Source organism: Lissotriton helveticus, chromosome 11 (genome assembly GCF_964261635.1).
Source record: "Lissotriton helveticus chromosome 11, aLisHel1.1, whole genome shotgun sequence".
NCBI lineage: Eukaryota > Metazoa > Chordata > Amphibia > Caudata > Salamandridae > Lissotriton > Lissotriton helveticus.
The window spans coordinates 1,024,813,554-1,024,832,865 of record NC_136072.1 but is presented as its reverse complement, the minus strand read 5'-3'; the positions used below and the strand labels follow the sequence as shown (position 1 = coordinate 1,024,832,865).

General features: G+C 49.0%; 1 protein-coding gene across 2 annotated transcripts in view; it reads left to right on the top strand.

Annotated features, from left to right (window-relative positions):
* PTPN11 (protein tyrosine phosphatase non-receptor type 11) overlaps positions 1-19,312 on the top strand; it is a 581,214-nt gene that overhangs the window by 284,255 nt on the left and 277,647 nt on the right. For both annotated transcript variants that reach the window (XM_078667419.1, XM_078667418.1), the window contains exon 5: positions 1,957-2,073. In XM_078667419.1, coding sequence (XP_078523545.1) covers positions 1,957-2,073 — 117 coding nt within the window. The remainder of the gene's footprint in view (positions 1-1,956; positions 2,074-19,312) is intronic.

The following is a 19,312-nucleotide window of genomic DNA, read 5'->3' as shown; positions in this document are numbered from 1 at the left end:
AATACGTCGGGATCAACAAGTCTCTGCTCCACAAACTCCAGGCCGTACAGAACACCGCAGCCAGATTTGTCCTCAGCATCCCTCGACACAAACACATCATCCAACACCTGCGTAACCTCCACTGGCTCCCGTTGAGAAGAGAGTTACTTTCAAGATACTCACCCACGTCTACAAATGCCTACACAACACCGCACCCCAATAACTCAACAAGAGAATCTCCTTCCACGTACCCAAGAGAAACCTCCGATCCGCCGACCTGTAGAGCAAGAACAGCGGGAAGAACCTTCTCCTACATCACAGCCAAGACCTGGAACGAGCTCCCGATCGACATCAGGCGCGCCCCCTCCCAGATCATCTTCAGGAAGTCACTCAAAACCTGGCTCTTCGACTGAACAGAGCTGCTGCAACCCCCCCACCACAGCTGCGCCTTGACAGCCTCACAGGTGAGTAGCGCGCTTACAGCTTCCCTGATTGATTGTTTGAATATTATTGTTTGAATATTATTGTAACTTAGTAGCTTTCCCTTTCTCTGCTGATTAGAATCTCCATGTTGGGAGAGTTAAACTTAAGGTGAGTATTCTATTGATTTATCAGCGGTTAGAGGCAGAGGTGCAGTCCTGAGGAGTCTAGCTCCTTTAAGTTGTCCAGTTTTAAGATAATTTGTGTGTTGTTGTAGTTGATTGTTTTGATGAGGTATTTTCGCAGCATGAGCTAGAGGGTGAACAAGAGTGGTGACGTGATTGAACGCTGTTGGATGTCACTGGTGGAAGGAGCTCAAATGAATGGGGCAGGAAGTTATTACCGTAAAGGTAGGTGGAGCTCACATCTGCTATGCTTTCTCTTAAGCTAAGTTCTTCAAGTGGTACTAGTAGAGTCTTGTGCTGTCCTGTCTCAAAGTTGGTATAGAGGTACTGCAGTAGTTGAAGCCCATTTGATGGTCAGACAGTAGGTTGCCTCCTTCCATGGAATCAGAAATCGAGTGAAGGTAGTTCTTTCAGTCAGTTTTTCCTAAGAATGAGCCATTAAAGGTTGATCGATAATATAACAGGAATGCTTGTTTCAGGCTTTATTTCTTAGTGAGTAGACTAATGTTGCAGGTCTTGATGGCGGAGAGATAGGTGCCTTGATTCTTGTTTTGTGGCTTTTTAGAGTACAATGCCCTTTAAAGTTTGTACTTGGCAGGGGTTTGTTGGAAAGCCAGCTGGCATGTTTCCCTTGGGCATGTCCTTGAATTCTAACTAATCGAGTTACTTGATTGAAGCTAGACACTGTAATCTTCCTTGTGTTTTTTAAACACATTTGTTTGTGATTGTGTTGCAGAAGGATTGGAAGTGCAATTTTTTGTTGGCTGTGCACACTGTGTTTTGGAAATCTGAGTGGATCCTATACGTTTTCTTAGAAATGGGAGATCAACATGGGATAATGCAGCGTTTTTTTCATTTTTCATGGATTACTTGTATATCCTACGGTGGTCTTGGTAGCGTATTAGCATTTTGGTTGTAAAAGAAAATGTTGCCTTTCCATAGAAATAGTTTTTCTTGTACAGATGTATTTCTGTCTGTTAAAAAAATATTCTGGGATTCCGTACATGAATGAAGTTATTTCATGTTTATGAATTTAATGCAGGTACTCCTTGTACTGGTATTACAGGTGAGTAACCTTGCAGTTATGTTTTATATCCTATTTGTTGGAATATGGTAGTAGGTAAACAATGCAGAGTTTAGTGCGAATAATGGTGGGGGACTGTTGGATTTTTTAGTATGTTCACAGGATATAGTACTGTGAATTATACGTTCACAGGATATATTGTAATCTGGCCTGGATTTGCATTATTTTACACTATTTGCTCTTATTTTGTCTTTTTGATTTATATAATAGTAATACATATAGACATACAAGATCAACCTGTCTGTTATATTATCTTTGAATAATTATTCATTCTCATTCTTTGTGAAGGATCTAAAATATGACGTAGGTGGCGGTGAGAAATTTGACTCCCTGACTGATTTGGTGGAACATTACAAGAAGAATCCTATGGTGGAAACCTTGGGAACAGTACTTCAGTTAAAACAGGTAATGTTTGGCTTAATGAAAGCTCAGTGAATCCAGATCAGCGTCATCATTTTCATCAATGGTTCTTGATTGTGAGATTTTCCTCTGGTAACACACAATCAATTTGTGCATTTGAAGCAGTGAATATGGTTTACATAAGCAATTAACAACAGAATATCTGTCTTCAGTTCTTGAAAAAAGTCCTTATCATCGAAGGGCCTGATGGATTAACTCTGGATATCTTTAAACTGGATCCAGTTGGATTTGAAGTTCCAGTGGGCCCAACCTCAATGGGACATCTCCGACCACTTCAGATTTCGGCAGGGACTGCAAAAGATCTGCAGTGGTATTTCTTGGATGGCTATTGGCCAGCACCGGACCCCTCTTCCTTCCCCACCCAGAGCTGACAGGGACAGATGCATCACTTCTGGGATGGGGTGGCCATCTGGGAGAGGTGAAGATCTGAGGTCTCTGGTATCTGGTGAAGTCCTGGCTCCACATCAGCATTATGGAGCCGAGGGTCATCTGCTTGGTGCAGCAAGCCTTCCTGCCGTCCATCAAAAGGAGGCTGGTGCAGGCGATCACAGACAAAACCACCACCATGTGGTACTGCAACAAACTGTGTGAGGCGTGGTCAGGGGCACTTTGCCAGGAGGCCTTGTACATCTGGAAATAGCTGAACCACCAAGGAATTTTTCTGATGGTGAACCACCTGGCAGGAATATTGAATGTCAGAGCAGACACGCTCAGCTGTCGGTGCCTAGTATATAACCAGTGGTCGTTATATACAGAGGTGGCGCACAGTCTCTTCTGCGAATAGGAAGACCATTAGCTCGATCTGTTTGGAACGTCCGAAGACGTACGTTGGCGTTTCCAAGGCGTCTATCTCTCTCAGTTCTGCCTCTAGTGGAAATCGGGACTCCTGTATGCCAAGTCATCCTAGTGGCTCTGGTTTGAGCACGCAGAGTATGGTTTTCAGAACTTTTGAGCTTTAACATATGTCCTCCGATCAGGCTGCTCCACCGAGAGAACCTGCAGTCACAGCAACAGTAAAGTAAACTAAAAGTGCTGGATGGAATGCTTAAATTAATCTCAGCCACTGGTAGTCGCTCGGGCTGCAACTCAGTCTATTGTTATTCTGTCCACCGTGCCACCTAAATTTGAACCTTGCCATATACAAATCACTCTTGACCCTTCTGCAATGGGAACAGTTCAGCCTGAACTGCCAGGTCAGGTCCTCCCCGAACCGAAAAACAAGCAACCCAGGTTTGGTTTTGCCCTAGTTACTACCACTGCATTAGCATACAGAGCTCCTGTCCTAGGCATCTGCCAAGCATACAAGGGCTTCCCTCCACCAGTCCATGAAGCACTATTGTTTAGATAGTCAGGCTCTCCAACAGGGGCATTTTGCTTGTTTGGTCCTGCTGGACTTTTTGCTTTGAGTCCTCTCACAGACCCACCTCCAAATAGGTACTGCTTTGGTATCTATTCAAGTGCTGCAGCTAGAAGTCTTTATCAGAAGAACAAGTTACTTACCTTTGGTAATGCTCTTTTTTGTAGAGACTATAGCTGCAGAATCCTCACTGACCTCCTATCCTTGTCATTCTGTGATTGAACCCAATCCATTAATATGATCCCAAGTCTAGGAATCTGCCTTCACACATGTCGTTTCCGAAGCAGCATGTGTCAGGAAGGTGCCATCTTCCGGCACACAAAGGTACTGCTAAAAACTTTCTGGTGCAGTCTGATGCCTGGGGAATATTCAAAAGGTGAGGAATCTGTGGTTAGGTAAGAGTCTTACAAGTAAGAGCATTACCAAAGTTAAGTAACTTGTTCGTCAAGAGCAGCCGCTGGCAGCAAATGACCATCTAGGCTCTTGAGTTTCCCCATCTGAAACAGCTTAGATTTCTTACAGTTTATGTGCTGTTCCAATAGTTCCCCAAACTCTTCCATGGCTTGCAGTAGAATAGGATCGAGTTGGATGTCAATGATATACCAAGGCGTCATCCACATACGATGTCACCATGTGTGGCCACCCATACCTCAATCCTTCAAAGCTACAAGACCCCTATCCACCCCAAACCTACATAGCCGCAGCTAGCGTGAACAATAACAGGGAAAAGGGCAACCCCTATCATATCCATCTGCCTAGTTCAAAGCGTGCTTTAACCCCCTTTCCCGTGCAAGCCTTGCCGGGGCGCTTGTGTATAATAATTTGATCCACCTGATATAGTAAATCCCAGACCTAAATGATTTGGCACCACCCACATGTAGTTCCACTTCACAGTATCAAAAGCTTGTTCAATGTCCAACCAAGTCAGGGCATATTCATGTTCCTCCAAGTGCCGTATGGAGCTGTTGAGACAACCTATTTAAATTTCAGGCAGTACTTCTTCGTAGAATAAACCCACACTTGTCTCCATGCACCAGCCAGGTGATTGCCTCCATCTGCCTGTTTGCTAATACTTTACTAAGTATCTTCTGATCCACATTCCACATAGACACAGGATGATATGCAAACAACTGTGCAAGATCTCTGTCAGGCTTAGGTTTCAAAAGTGTCTGTTCCTCTTGCATAGGTTCTGGGAGTATATCTGTCTCAAAAGCTTCCACATATTCTTCCAATAGTTTTCCCACCAGTTGCCCCACATTAAATTGATACAATTCAACAAGTGAGCCATCCGCCCCTGGTTCCTTTTCCATGGATAATACTTCATCCACAATTTCTTCCTTAGTGAGCGGAGATTTAGAATTTCCCGCAGCGCCAAATAGTTCTAGGGAGCGCAGATAGATTATTATCTATCTGTTGTGCATTATGACCAAGAGGCTGAATATATATCTCCTGCAGGTGCATAGTAAAAATGTTGTTAATACTTGCTTGTGTTAGGATTTCTTTCACTTGTGTGTCCATGACCCTCATTATAGGCACATATTTATTAGCCAGGCTAACAGATTGCCTGCCTTTGTGTGCAACCTATGCTTATAAGTAACATATGTAAGGCGACCCAGCCTGTCCCAAGCGTTCACTAATAACTTCTTCAAGTCTATCCAGTCAGTCAATCTCTCGAGGTGAAAGACGAGACTCACATCCACTTTATCAATTTATTTCTCCAATTTACATTTCAAGATACATTTTAATACCATAGATCTTGACCAGACATTCTCTTTTGATCACCACTGTCATAGCCTCCAATCCAATTGCTCTATTTAACGCAGTACCTCAGTTGGTTTTGAAGTACTGTAGGAGGTTTTACTGCAGCCACTGGGAAAATATTATGTTTGAAAGAAGTTGCCACAAGTAGGCAGGAGTAGGGGGTGGCATGATGGGTATCTTGCCAGAAAAGGCCCCCCTCAATTTGGTAACTGTGTTGAGTCGGGACAAAAATGTAATCCAGTTGGCTATGTGTCCCAGTGACTGGTTTATAACATGAGTAGCACCTGTCAGCTGGATATAAAAAATGCCAGGTATCTATTAATGCCAGTCCCTCCATCACTTCTCTGAGGGACTTGGTCATATTTGGCTTAGTGTTCTTCCTAGAAGGATGTCAGTCTAGTACCCTAACAAGTACAAAGTTAAAGCCCCTCACCTGGATAATCTCTAATTGAACGCCAGGGGTTATAACCCTTAATATTTTCCTAAAAACAAACGGACCATCATCAACATTTGGACTATATACTTCGACAAATCAGGCATCATGGGAATCTATTGTACCTAACACTACAAGATATATCTACCCTTTGGATATATTTTAACACCTGTTAATTGAAAGGGAACATCCAGTGCCACCCAAATTAGAACAACTGCCCTCCTCAGCAAAGCCTGAATAAGATGTACCATGCAACTGACCCCTCCACTTGTTACAGGTTTTTGCAGTACTGTCACCATACCTATTAGTCTCTTGTAACATTACAATACTCACAGTGTATCATTTTAAGTATGCATATACTCTATATTGCTTAATGTTGATGTCCATTCCAGGTTTCAAATTATGATTTTGTATTTCCCCCCAATGTAGCAAAAACTACCCACTTCCACCTGTGCACAGCCAAAGGTGTCCCGTGTCTCCTTTCAGGTTTAGATAAGACATTTAGGTCTAGTGCTAATGCACCTACAAAAACATCAAACTGTGCAATGACAACCAAACCCCTCTCAACTGACCCCACCCTCCCCAAGGCAGCGTGCACATACTCCGGCCAACCGCAACAGTGCAAACTAGCTGACACCTCCGCACTCTCTAACAGACAGGCCAGACTACCAGCCCATGGTTACATTGTAGGGATCATCACTTGAAGCTTGGGTGGCAGACATAAAACCAGGGTAAAGACTGGATTTTGAGATGTAAGTCACTCAGCTGCTCCGTTACTCAGAGTTACAATCCCCATCATCTCACATATAGCAACATGTTTCTTGACTGTTATACATTCTAACCAGATCTCAGTTACAATATATGACTCACACATCAAGAGATTAACAGTAAGCATGATCAATCATAGTCAAACAACATGCATTACGTGTACATAATGAAGCGCTTGGTTTCACCATAGCCCCCTTGCATTATTCATATTTGGCAAGCCTTGTGGCTCTTACTGCAATTGTTAGCCTCCATCTCCAGCATCTTCCTGGGTACTTATAATGATCAAAGTGTAAAAGCTGCCCTCACAGCCTTTATAAATCAGATTTGCTGAAGAAGTCAAGAGTTGCTGCCCTCATTCTAGTGGCTTTCATCACATACAGTCTGAGCATTGACTTCCATCAAGATTCCATCCATCTACACCTCAATCCTCCCCATTTCATGAGGCATACCTCCAGTTGAAGCCTGCTGGGAGCCACTCATTAATCGTGCAGATCTGTATTGTTTCCCAGATCCAGATTGCTGGCTTGCTACTTAGATTTCAAAGGTTGTACCTGCCACTGCTTCAGCCAACTCCCATGCGTCTGTCAGGGAGGAAAATAAATTACATTTACCATCATACTGAACCCTCAGTTTTGGTGGGGACATTAGACTGTACTTTAAATTTAGGTTTTGCAGTTTTTCTCTTGACTGTCAAATTCTTAAGCATGCCCTGCTCTTTTTTCTTAGTATAATCTGTGTGAGGAAAGTAGGAATATTATATGGTGTGGTTTTGCAACGTCATTGTGTATTACACGTATCAATCCCATTAGGACCCTTAGGTTTCGTCTGTTAAAACCTCAGCTCAATCCAGGGTAGCTGTGTTCACTGATCAGCAAGACTTGCAAAGAGGAACAAGTGTACACTATTGTAAACAGCACTAAAATAATTGAAGAAGAAATCGACACAGCACTAAAGAAATCCTATACCAACTTATAAAAATAGATTGCAAGTTATTAGACACTAGAACGGTTGTACATGACCTCCAACAACTTGGTGGGCGAAGAACACAATAGAGCCTTGCCGTATCTGATGCTTACTTACCTTGATAGTCAGGCCTGCCTGCTGCAAGGCTTGAAACACTTTCTTAAGGTGGACCAGGTATCTGAAAGAGACACGTTAGTATTAGATTCCTTACCTTAGAATATCCCCAGGTGTCAGACTGGATCCGGAAACTTTTGCGTAGCAGTACCCTTGCGCGTCGGTAGGCGTCGTCTGCGGCTCCGCGTCTGTCGTCGGCGTCGTGGGCGCCGTGATGACGTTGTCGGAGTACTTAGACGCCGCCTCCGCGTGCTGACGTCAGTTCTTCTTTTTTCCACGCCAGCAAGCGCAGATCTGGAAAAAGCAGTAACCCTAGTCAATTTTTGACTAACTTTTTTGATCGTTTTTGATCATTTCTCGAGTCCTCGACTCCGATTGGTGCCGTAGGGATGCCTGGCTTTAAGCACTGCGAGGATTGCGACCGCACGATGTCGGTCACGGATCCTCACCGCCTGTGTTTAACTTGTCTAGGCGTCGATCACGACGACAAGGCCTGCTCCGACTGCCGGGCCCTCTCTACGAAAGCCAGGCGGGAGCGGTCCCGCAGGCGACTCGAACTCCGGCAGTCGGTCCCGCGCCGCGAGAGGTCTCGGTCCCACGGGAGGTCGAGGGACAGGTCACGGGCTCGGAGCCACCACAGCTCCGAGAGTAGGCCTCACTCCTCCGGGTCGAAGTCGTCATCAGGTAAGAAGCACAAGAAGTCCAAGAGGCGTCATCGCTCTGCGGACTCCCCCCGACGCTTGCGCGATGCGGCTGGGGGTTCGGGTGACACCACCCACGCGGCTCCGTCGGAGTCGCGGGCGCCGCGTTCAGCCCCACACCCTCCGGTCCCTGGGCTTAACGTGACGTCGGAGGAGATCGAGCGCTTCCTCATGGCCATGAGGAAACTCTCTCCTCCGACGGGCTCCGCGGCGCCTTCGGGCCCAGCGGACCCGTCTGGGGCCTCTAGCGGGTCGGGGGTTTCGGCCCCGACGCCGTCGGGTGCTTCGACGCCGCCGACGCCTTCGGGCCCGGCGCCGCAGGTTCCCGCTATCCCGCCGCCGCCGGTGCCTTCGGGCCCGGCGCCGCAGGGTACAGCTGTCCCGACGCCGCTGGCGCCTTCGGGCCCGGCGCCGCGGGACGCCGCTAGACCTTCTTCGGGATCTGGATCGTCGCCGGTGGACCTTACGACCTCCCCGGCGTCGGACCATCAGGTGTCGCCTCCGGCGCCGTCCTCGGGCGGCGCCGTCCCCGATGCCCCCTTCGTTCCCGATGGGCGCCGCTCCAGACGTCGTTTGGGGAGTTTCACTTCTATGAGTAGGCCCCATTGGTTGAGAACCCTGAGTTTCAGGAGATGGGTGATGAAGGGGACTGGGAGGGGTCTGAGGACCCTCTGACCCGAGAGTGTCAGTCTCATGAGGATTGGGCAGGAGACCTTGGGGAGGCCAGTGGCCTGGACACCTCTCCAAACACTGGTTTTGTCTCCCCTCCTACCGTGGCTTCGGAGGAGGGGGCAACCTACAGTGTGGTGTTGATGAGGGCTGCCAAGGCCTTGGGCCTTGAGCTCCCCGTTTGCGCCCGTGAGGACTAATCTCCTCACTGAGGTCCTTAAACCGCAGTCAAGCTCGGCCGAGCCTCTGCTGCCCTTTAACGAGGCCTTGACCGACGTTCTTCTGGGCACTTGGTCCAAGCCCGCTACGGGTTCGCCCGTAGATAGGAACGTGGCCAGACGCCACCGCCCAGCACCGGGCGACCCATGTTTCCTGTCCACCCACCCTACCCCCGAGAGCCTGGTCATCCAGGCCTCCAATTCCCAGACCGCATTCCCGTCGGCAGCGCCGGACAGGGAATCCAAGAGGTACTAGCAGTACGGCAAAAAGATCTTCTCGTCCCTTAGTCTGGGACTGCGGTCTTCCAACACCGCATGCCTCTTGGGCCGCTACACCCACTCTCTGTGGGATACGGTTGCGGAAGTGCTGCCAGAGTGTCCGTTGAATGTACGGGCCAAACTCGGCCAAGCCCTTGTGGAGGGCCGGGATGCAGCCAAATATTCTATACGGTGTGGGCTGGATACCACCGACTCACTGGGTAGAGCGATGGCAACGACGGTGGCGGTCAGACGTCACGCCTGGTTGAGGTCCGCCAACTTTTCGGCCGATGTCCAGAACACCTTGATGGACATGCCGTTTGATGGCCGTCGCCTCTTTGGCGACAAGGCAGACCATGCGCTCGAGCGCTTTAAGGACTCCAGGGCTACGGCCAAGTCCTTGGCCTCTCGGCCCGCGCCAGCAATCGGCTGCCTTTCATTCCTTTCGTGGCCACGGAAGGGGTGTACCCACACGTGCTGCCAGCCACGCTCCGCAGGGAAATACCCAACGCGGTGGCGGCCGTGGGAACCGCCGTCCCGGCGGTCGGGGACAATGGCGAGGTCAGTCCACACCTTTCCCCGCAGCATCCGCCTAAAAAACCTCCTAGTCCGTGCTTTCAGGCCCATGTGACGCCAGTGGGGTGCAGGGTTCGCCATCACCACCTCCACTGGCGCACCGTCACTTCGGACAGGTAGGTGCTGCAGATCGTCCGAAGGGACTACTCCCTCCCCTTCGAGGCGACTCCTCCAGCCATGCCACTGCAGAACCACAGTGTATCGGGGGATCATTTGCGACTTCTGCAGGAGGAAGTTACGGCCCTCTTGGCCAAGGGGGCCATCGAGCGCATTCCTGGGCCAGAAGTAGGGTGTGGTTGCTACTCCCGCTACTTTCTGGTACCCAAGAAGGGCAAAGGGGGCCTACGCCCTATCTTGGACCTAAGGAACGTCAACGGCTTCCTCCGAAAGGAGAAGTTCAAGATGCTGACACTGGCTCAGGTCCTAGCTGCCCTGGACCCAGGAGACTGGATGGTAGCGTTGGACTTGCAGGACGCTTATTTCCACATCCCCGTCCTGCCGGCCCACCGGCGCTACCTGCGGTTCACGGTAGGCCACGAGCACTTTCAGTATACCGTGCTCCGCTTCGGCCTTACCAGCGCCCCACGGGTGTTCACAAAGGTGATGGCGGTGGTCGCAGCTCATCTGCGCAGGTTAGGGGTTTCAGTCTTCCCCTACCTCGACGACTGGTTGTTGAAGACGGGCTCGCCCCAGACAGTCGTCAGCCACCTCCAGACTACGGCAGATCTCCTGCACCGGCTGGGGTTCTCCATCAATGTGCCAAAGTCACACCTGTGCCCCTCTCAGAAGCTCCTTTTCATCAGAGCGGTTCTCGACTCGGTGCGGTTTCGGGTTTATCCACCCGAACAGCGGGTCCGGGATATTCAGGCTCTGATTCCCATCTTTCAGCCGTTATCCCGGGTCTCGGTCAGGTTGACGCTGCGGCTTCTGGGGCTGATGGCCTCCCGCATCCTGCTGGTGCATCACAACAGGTGGCGGATGCGGGCTCTGCAGTGGGACCTGAAGTTTCAGTGGGCCCAGCATCAGGGCAACCTGTCCGACCACGTCCTGATCTCGGAGGGCACTGCGAGACAGCTGCAGTGGTGGCTCACGGACCGCGATTGGGTCAGCGGCAGATCTCTCTCCCTTCCCCAACCGGAGCACGTAGTTGTGACGGATGCGTCCCTCCAGGGCTGGGGAGGCCACATGGGAGAGGCGGAGATCAGAGACTTCTGGTCTCCGGCGGAGGCCCGGCACCACATCAACCTGCTGGAGTTACGGGCGATTCGTCTAGCACTGAAAGCATTCCTCCCCTCTGTCCGGGGGAGTGTAGTGCAGGTGTTCACGGACAACACCACCGCCATGTGGTACTGCAACAAACAGGGCGGGGTGGGGTCGTGGACCCTTTGCCAGGAGGCTCTGCGCCTCTGGCAATGGCTGGAACGCCAGGGCGTGACCCTGGTGGCTCAACACCTGGCAGGTTCTCTGAACGCCAGGGCGGACGAGCTCAGCCGTCGGTGCATGATGGATCACGAATGGCGTCTGAACTCGGACGTGGCGCAAGGCCTCTTTCAGCAATGGGGAGAGCCTTGGTTAGATCTATTCGCCACCGAAGAGAACGCGCAATGTCATCAGTTCTGCGCGTTGGAATTTCCAAGGCGGCACTCGCTTGGAGACGCTTTTCGTCTCGAGTGGAGCTGCGGTCTACGTTACGCCTTTCCGCCTATACCACTTCTGCCCAGAGTGCTGAAGAAGATCAAGCGCGACCGGGCCCAAGTCATCCTTGTGGCTCCGGACTGGGCTCGAAGGTACTGGTATCCAGAGCTACTCGGTATGTCAGTCGATCCCCCGGTTCGTCTGCCTCTTCAGGAGGACCTTCTGTCGCAGCAGCAGGGGACGGTCCTCCACCCGAACCTGTCCAGTCTCCACCTCCATGCTTGGAGATTGAGCGGCGACAGTTGAAGCCATTTGACTTGCCTCCTGAAGTCTGTAACGTCATTCTGGCAGCCAGGTGTCCCTCCACAAAGTCGGTATACGCCTGCAGGTGGAACAGATTTGTGGCATGGTGCACAGCAAAGGCTGTGGATCCTCTTGCTGCCCCTCTTTCTGAGGTTCTTCTCTTCCTTCTCTCTCTTGCCCAGCAGGGCTCTGCTCTGGGCACTATCAAGGGCTACCTTTCTGCCCTTTCAGCCTTTCTGAGGCGGCCTGATCAACCTTCTTTGTTCAAGTCCCCTATTGTAAATAGATTTCTAAAAGGCATCACACACACATTCCCTCCTGTTCCGTTTGTGATGCCTCAGTGGGACTTGAACCTGGTTCTTACGTTTCTGATGTGCGCTCCTTTTGAGCCACTTCACAACTGTCCTCTCCGCCTTCTAACTCTGAAGACTGCTTTCCTGGTTGCCATCACCTCTGCCAGGAGAGTGAGTGAGCTCCAGGCCCTTTCTTGTACTCCACCTTTCCTTTCTGTCCATCCGGACAAAGTGGTGTTGCGTACTAAGCCATCTTTCCTGCCCAAGGTTGTCATGGCCTTCCACATCGGGCAGTCTATCACCTTGCCAACCTTCTTCCCGCCACCGCATCCCTCTAAAGAGGAAGAGCGGCTCCACCGTCTGGACCCAAAACGTGCGCTCTCATTTTACTTGGATCGCACACGCCAGTTCCGGGTGGATGACCAACTCTTTGTTGGTTACGTGGGCGCTAAGAAGGGGAAAGCGGTGCACAAGAGGACCATCTCCCGGTGGATCATCTTGTGTATCCAGGCATGCTACTCCTTGGCTAGAAAGGAGCCCCCTGTTGGATTACGGGCTCATTCCACCCGAGCCACGGCGACTACAACTGCCCTGGGCCAGGGGTGCCCTTACAAGACATCTGTCAGGCAGCTACGTGGGCATCACTGCACACGTTTGCAAGACACTACTGCCTGGACAGCCAAGTCCGGAGGGATGGCTTCTTTGGCCGTTCTGTCCTCCAGGACTTTCTGGTGTGATTATTGGTTCGCAGACCCACCACCGGGGTTGGTATTGCTGGGGTTTCTATTCTAAGGTAAGGAATCTAATACTAACGTGTCTCTTTCAGATGCACAAGTTACTACTTGTGTAACGATATATCTGTAAGAGACATTAGTTAGTATTAGATTCCTTACCGACCCACCCATCCTCCCCGTTCTGCGAACCGATATCTAGGGTTAGGGTTACCCCCTTTCAGGGCCCTAGTTTCAATGGCACCAGTGTTGGTTTTTAACATGGCTCTGCGTTTCTGGCGCGGAAAAGCTGTGTCTAAGAACTGACGTCAGCACGCGGAGGCGGCGTCTAAGTACTCCGACAATGTCATCACGGCGCCGACGACGAGCGCGGAGCCGCAGACGGCGCCTACCGATGCGCAAGGGTACTGCTACGCAAAAGTTTCCGGATCCAGTCTGACGCCTGGGGATATTCTAAGGTAAGGAATCTAATACTAACTAATGTCTCTTACAGATATATCGTTACACAAGTAGTAACTTGTGCGATCCTGCCAAGTGGAGCAAATTCAGCTATATTATCTAGATTAGCTCCACTGAAAATCTCAAGTCCTGACAATACATGATCCACCAACCTCTGGAAGGTGGAAAGGGCATTCTTAAATCCAAAAGGCAACAGTTTAATTTGAAAGTGGCCCTCAGGTGTGGAGAAAGCAGATGTTTGAGGCATGTGGCTGTAGATACACATGCTTTGCATACTCCTGGCATCTAGTGTTGGGTCTGGATGTTTAAAGGTGTTTTTCTTTGAAAAAGTCTTTCCCAGTCACAAGGTAAAATGACTCTTCCTTTCGGTGATAGCGCGCATTGGGCATCAACTCCATTGTTAGATTTTCTTTCTGCCTTTGGGTTAGGACGTGCATTGCTGCGCTCCTGTTAGAAACCATACTTCAGGTTCCCTCCAGTGCGCAATCCACTGTACCCTAGATGGTATTGTTATCGTACACGCTTCCCTCTCTCTGCGTATCGATTAGATCAGGAAAGTTTCCATCTTCGGTTGAAAACATCATGGGTGGCCTTTGGGCATAGCTGCGTTGGTCCAGCCTTCTGCCGATGGAACGGACTCCATTTTAGTTCTGTCCTCAGTGCCACTCGAAGTACCCTTGCACCGACCTTCACCAAATCTGCAACTTGTGCCTCTCACCGGTTCCGTTCGAAAGAGACTCTTCGCAATCGTTGGGGCTCGGCGATGAGAAACGCAGCGCCAAACCACTCAACATATTCCGGATATCTTCGGAGAAGAATCAGAACAGGAAGAAGCGACAGCTGCAGAAGAAGAGGGGGCCTTCTCAGTCCCAGAATCGGATTCCGACTTAGAACTCGAATTGGAGTCCGCCAACGTTCCAGAGGGACAGCTTGCCGTGAGTACTAAATCCCCCTTACCCCATAAACTCTCTTCCACTAAACATAAGGCTTTGGCACCACCTCTGCCTTCGGACCTTCATTGGCACTGAGTTGATATTTACGATAGTTCGCCCTCGGGCCCCGCATTGAAACAAAAATTCAAGCCTTCTGGCTTGTGATCTAGTCGAGGCTGATCGTCTTCTGATCCGAAATATTTCACTCTGAAAGACAAATCTAGTCTGTTGCCGAAATCTTCCGCTTCGAAACACAAGACCGGTTTGGAGCCGAAACCTTCTGCTTCGAAGGATAAAAGGGACAAGTCCAGTTCGGCACAGAAACCTTTGGCACCAAAATCATAAAAAGATCTCCATATCCCCCGGTACCGATCTTATATGTCATGAGGGACAGATTAGACCTGAAACAGAAAAAGCTATACATCGACCCAGATACTGGACACATTTTAGCTAAAACTCCTCCAAAAAGATGAGTTAGTTCAGAGGACACTGGGTATAAGATTCCTCTTACGAAGAAGATGGACATTGCTACAAGTCTTATTCGCCCTACTTTGCCATTCCCTCCACCATCTTCACCATTACCACAACTGCCAGACTCAGATCCACTACACATAACACCACAGGGGTCTCCTCATACACAGCCTGATTTAGGAGATGATGATGATGAGGATAACAATGTTCCTTTACTAAACGATCCATTCCATGGGATGATTAGAATATTGATCCATCCATGTATAATGATCCAGATTTATACCCTGCAAAAGCATCACACCCCTATGATAACTTATCTTATCAAGAGCTGATTTCAAGGGCAGCAGCTTATTATGGAGTTACTCTGCACAAAGAGGCTTTGAATGATGACTTTTTATTTGAGACACTAGGGTCTTCAAATAGGACTAGTCAGAGTTTTCCTATGTTGAAAGGCATAACGAGTCATGCAGATGAGATTTTTAAGGACCCTGTTTGTGCCCGTGTTTTAACACCCAGGGTTGACAAGAAATACCAACCATCACCATCTGTTCTTGTTTTAAAGAATGGACAGCTACCCTTAGACTAACTGGTAGTTTCTAATGCTTGTAAAAGAGCAAACTCGCAGACCTCTGGAGATGCACCTACCCTGGAAAAGGGTCTAAATTAATTGACCCTTCCAAAAAAAGAGTGGGTGCTCAAGCCGCTAAACACTGGCACATTGCCAACATGCAGGGCCTACTAGCGAGGTATGACTGGGGACACTCGGATGAGATGGTTGGCCTACTTCAATACCTCCCAGAAGAGCACAAGAAAAAGGTTTATGAGCTAGTCCAAGAAGTAAAACTTCTATCTAATACTTCTACTACTACTGTGCTAGATGCTGCTGACACTGCAGCAAGAGAAGTTAACACCTGCATTTTTTATGTCGACATGCCTGGCTTAGGATTTCAGATTTTAAACCAGAAGTCCAACAATCAATTTTAAATGCCCCCTTTCACAAGCCTCATCTTTTCGGACCTCAAGTTGATGATGCTTTAGAAAAGATGAACAAAGAACGTGGCGAAATCCATGGGAGCGCTTCAGTCTCCCATTAAGCAGAGGCTCCTTTTGCCGCTCGTTTTATAGTGGAGGGTCTAAAACTACATCCTCAGACCCTAAGGCTCTCATATAAGTACAACATGCAACCCTCTCCCTCTAGAGGCTTCTACAGATTAAACAAATTCAAATTCAAAGGCAGGGGTAAGAGCTTGCCAATGCATAACTGCCCTTCCCCCAATAAACAGAGACTTGCCTACACTTCTTCCCAATCATTTAACATCTGTCAGGGGAAGATTTAAACAATTTCTCCCCATTTGGAAATCCATACCATCAGACAAATGGGTGCTAGACATTATCCAACATGCTTATCGCCTGCAGCTAAAAGCAATCTTCCCAATACTCCACCTCACACTCACAAACTCTCATCAAAGCACCTACAGCTCCTCAAAGAAGATATACCTGCTTTTTTAGCAAAAGGAGCCATAGAACCAGTTCCGTTACAGTACCATGATTCAGGGATTTACTCTCTGTACTTTCTAATCCACATAAAGGACGACTCGTTAAGACCAATTTTGATCTAAAGACGTTAAATCTGTACATACTTTCAGAACATTTCCACATGGTCACACTTCAACAAGTACTTCCACTTCTACAGCAAGGCGATTTTATGTCCACACTGGACTTAAAAGACGCATACTTTAACATTCCAGTTCACCTAGCAGATTGCAGTTATCTCAGATTTGTACTAGCAGGACAACACTATCAGTTCAAAGTACACCCATTTGGAGTAACTACTGCTCCCACAGTTTTCACAGAATGTCTAGCAGTAGTGGCAGCACATCTCAGAAGACAACGGATTCATGTCGTCCCACACCTAGACGACTGGCTCATCAAAGCCAGTACACACCAAAAGTGCTTACAACACACTCTGACTACATTAGACATACTCCACCAATTGGGTTTCATGGTCAATGCACAGAAGTCTCCTCTTCAGTCTTCACAAATGCAGTCTTATCTGGGAGCGTCTCTAAATACTTGAACAGTTCTAGCCTCTCTCAATGCAGACAGAATTCGAAATATTCAAACTCTGCTACTACAGTTTCAGACCTATCAATAATTAACAGTCAGGACTTTCATGCAACTGTTAGGAATTATGGCATCATGCATTGCAATAGTGCCTCATGCAAGGTTGCACATTCATCCTCTACAAGAGTGTTTAGCAGCTCAGTGGAATCAGTCTCAGGGTCAATTAACACATCTAGTGTTGGTAGACAGCCGCAATGGTGGAACACATAAAACTTATCTAAAGGTCGGCCCTTCATCGACCCTGTTCCACAGATTGTGCTAACAGCAGACACATCCCTCACAGGTTGGGTTGCCCACCTTCACAATTTGACAATTAAAGGTCTATGGGACAACAAATACAAAAGTCTTCACATCAACTATCTAGAGCTTCTAGCTGTGTATCTAGCACTGAAAACTTTTCAGTTTAACCTCAAAGGGAAAGTTGTCCTAATCCCCACCGACAATATGACCACTATGTACTATGTACAAAAACAGGGGGCGTCACATTCTCTGCAACTGCCGCGCCTCTCTCAGACCACTTGGCTTTGTGCAATTCATCACAGAGTTCATCTTCTGGCAGAACACCTCCCAGGAGTGAACAATCAAATTGCCGACCTACTCAGCAGAAAGCAGCAACAAAAACACGAGTAGGAACTTCATCCCCAAGTTCCCCTTCCATACTTTTAACAAAGGGGATTCCCACAAATAGATCTGTTAACCACAGTGGACAACTCAAAATGCCCAAACTTCGCCTACAGGTTCCCTCACCCTTTAACGAAAGGCAAAGCCCTTTGGATGAACTGGTCAGGGATATTTGCCTGCGCTTTTCCCCCTCTCCCTCTCCTTCCATTTCTGGTTCGGAGGCTCAGGCAAACATCCCTCACACTGATTCTAGTGGCTCTCACTTGGTTCCATCAACCATGGTTTACCACGCTCTTGGAACTATCAATGGTTCCACATCAAAAGTTGCATCTCAATTCCAGCCTTCTCAGGCAGAACCATGGAGAACTTAGACATCCAAACCCCAAGGAGCTCAATCTAGTGATTTGACTCTTGAAGTCATAGAGTTTGGTTATCTAAACTTGCCACCAGAGTGTATGACTCTTCTTAAGGAAGCAAGAAAACCTACTATCAGAGCATGATATGCAGCAAAAAGGAAAATATTTGTTATATAATGTAACAATAACAATATTGATCCACTAGATGCCTCTATTCAAAATATCATTTGTTACCTTTTGCATATACAGCCTGCTGGTCTAGCCTACACTTCCATTCGATTGCATCTTGTGGCAGAAGCCGCATATTTGCAAAACAGGTAACATCTGAAAGAGACTATTAGTTATAGATTCCTTACCTTAGAATTATCCCCAGACATAAAACTTGATCTGGAGAATTTTTCTTCAGCAATACCCTTACGCGGCAGTCGATTCTGCGTCTGTCGTGGGCGTCATGGTCGCTGCGATGATGTTGCAGTGCCTACATAGACACCGCCCTTGCACGCTGACATCAGTTCTTTTCTTTTTCCACGCCAGCCTACCGCAGATCCAGATAGAGCTTGCCCCTTAGTAATTTTCGAATCCTGGTGCGCGAGGGATGTCTCATCATCGGCCTGGATTCAAGCCTTGTGAGTCCTGTCACAAGCTGATGTCTATGAGGGATCTGCACCTCGTGTACCTCTGGTGCCTGGAGCGCAACCACGACCCGAAGTCGTGCTCCGACTATCGGGCCATATATCCGAAGTCTTTGCAGGAGCTGTCCCGAAAGCCTTTTGAGTCAGTTCCCCGTCGCTCCCGGTCTTGCTCGAGGGGAAGGTCTTGAGACCAGTCGCGGAGCCACCACACCGCGTCCAAGTCTTCGCACTCCTCGGGTAAGTCGAAGCACGAGAAGAAGGAGAAGAAGCACCGTCACTCTTCGCCTTGTCCCTGTCGGTGGGGTGACGCGACGTGGGAATCGGAGCGTTGTCGTTCTAAGGCTTCATCTCCGGTGCCTGACTCATGGACGACTCCCTCCGTTTCTGGGAGCTGGGGCATCCCCAGGCCAGCTTTATACGTTGTACGAAGCCCTCCACCGCATCTTTGGGCAGTCCTACTCCGCTGGTGTGCCTTCGGGCCCCGCGGAGCTGGTTGGGCCTTCGATGCCGGCGGCTCCAGCCCCAGCGCTGCAGGGTCCCCATGGATCCAGGCCTGGGTCCAGATCGACGCCGGTTGACCTTACTCAACCTTCCCCAGCGCCTGCCGTGCTTCCGACCGATGCAGTCCCCATCCTCATCCCCAAGATGGACCCGGAGCCGGATCGACGTCGGAGGGTAATTTTGTTCCCCTGTTCATCCCAGCTGTTCCCTATCACCCTGAGGGTGGTGATGAGGACTGGGAGGGGTCGCTGGCCCGTTTAACAGACGAGCTGGGACAGCCGGACTGGAGAGAGGAATTGGGTGATGCCAGTGGTCTGTATACCTCCCCAGACCATGGCATGCTTTCTC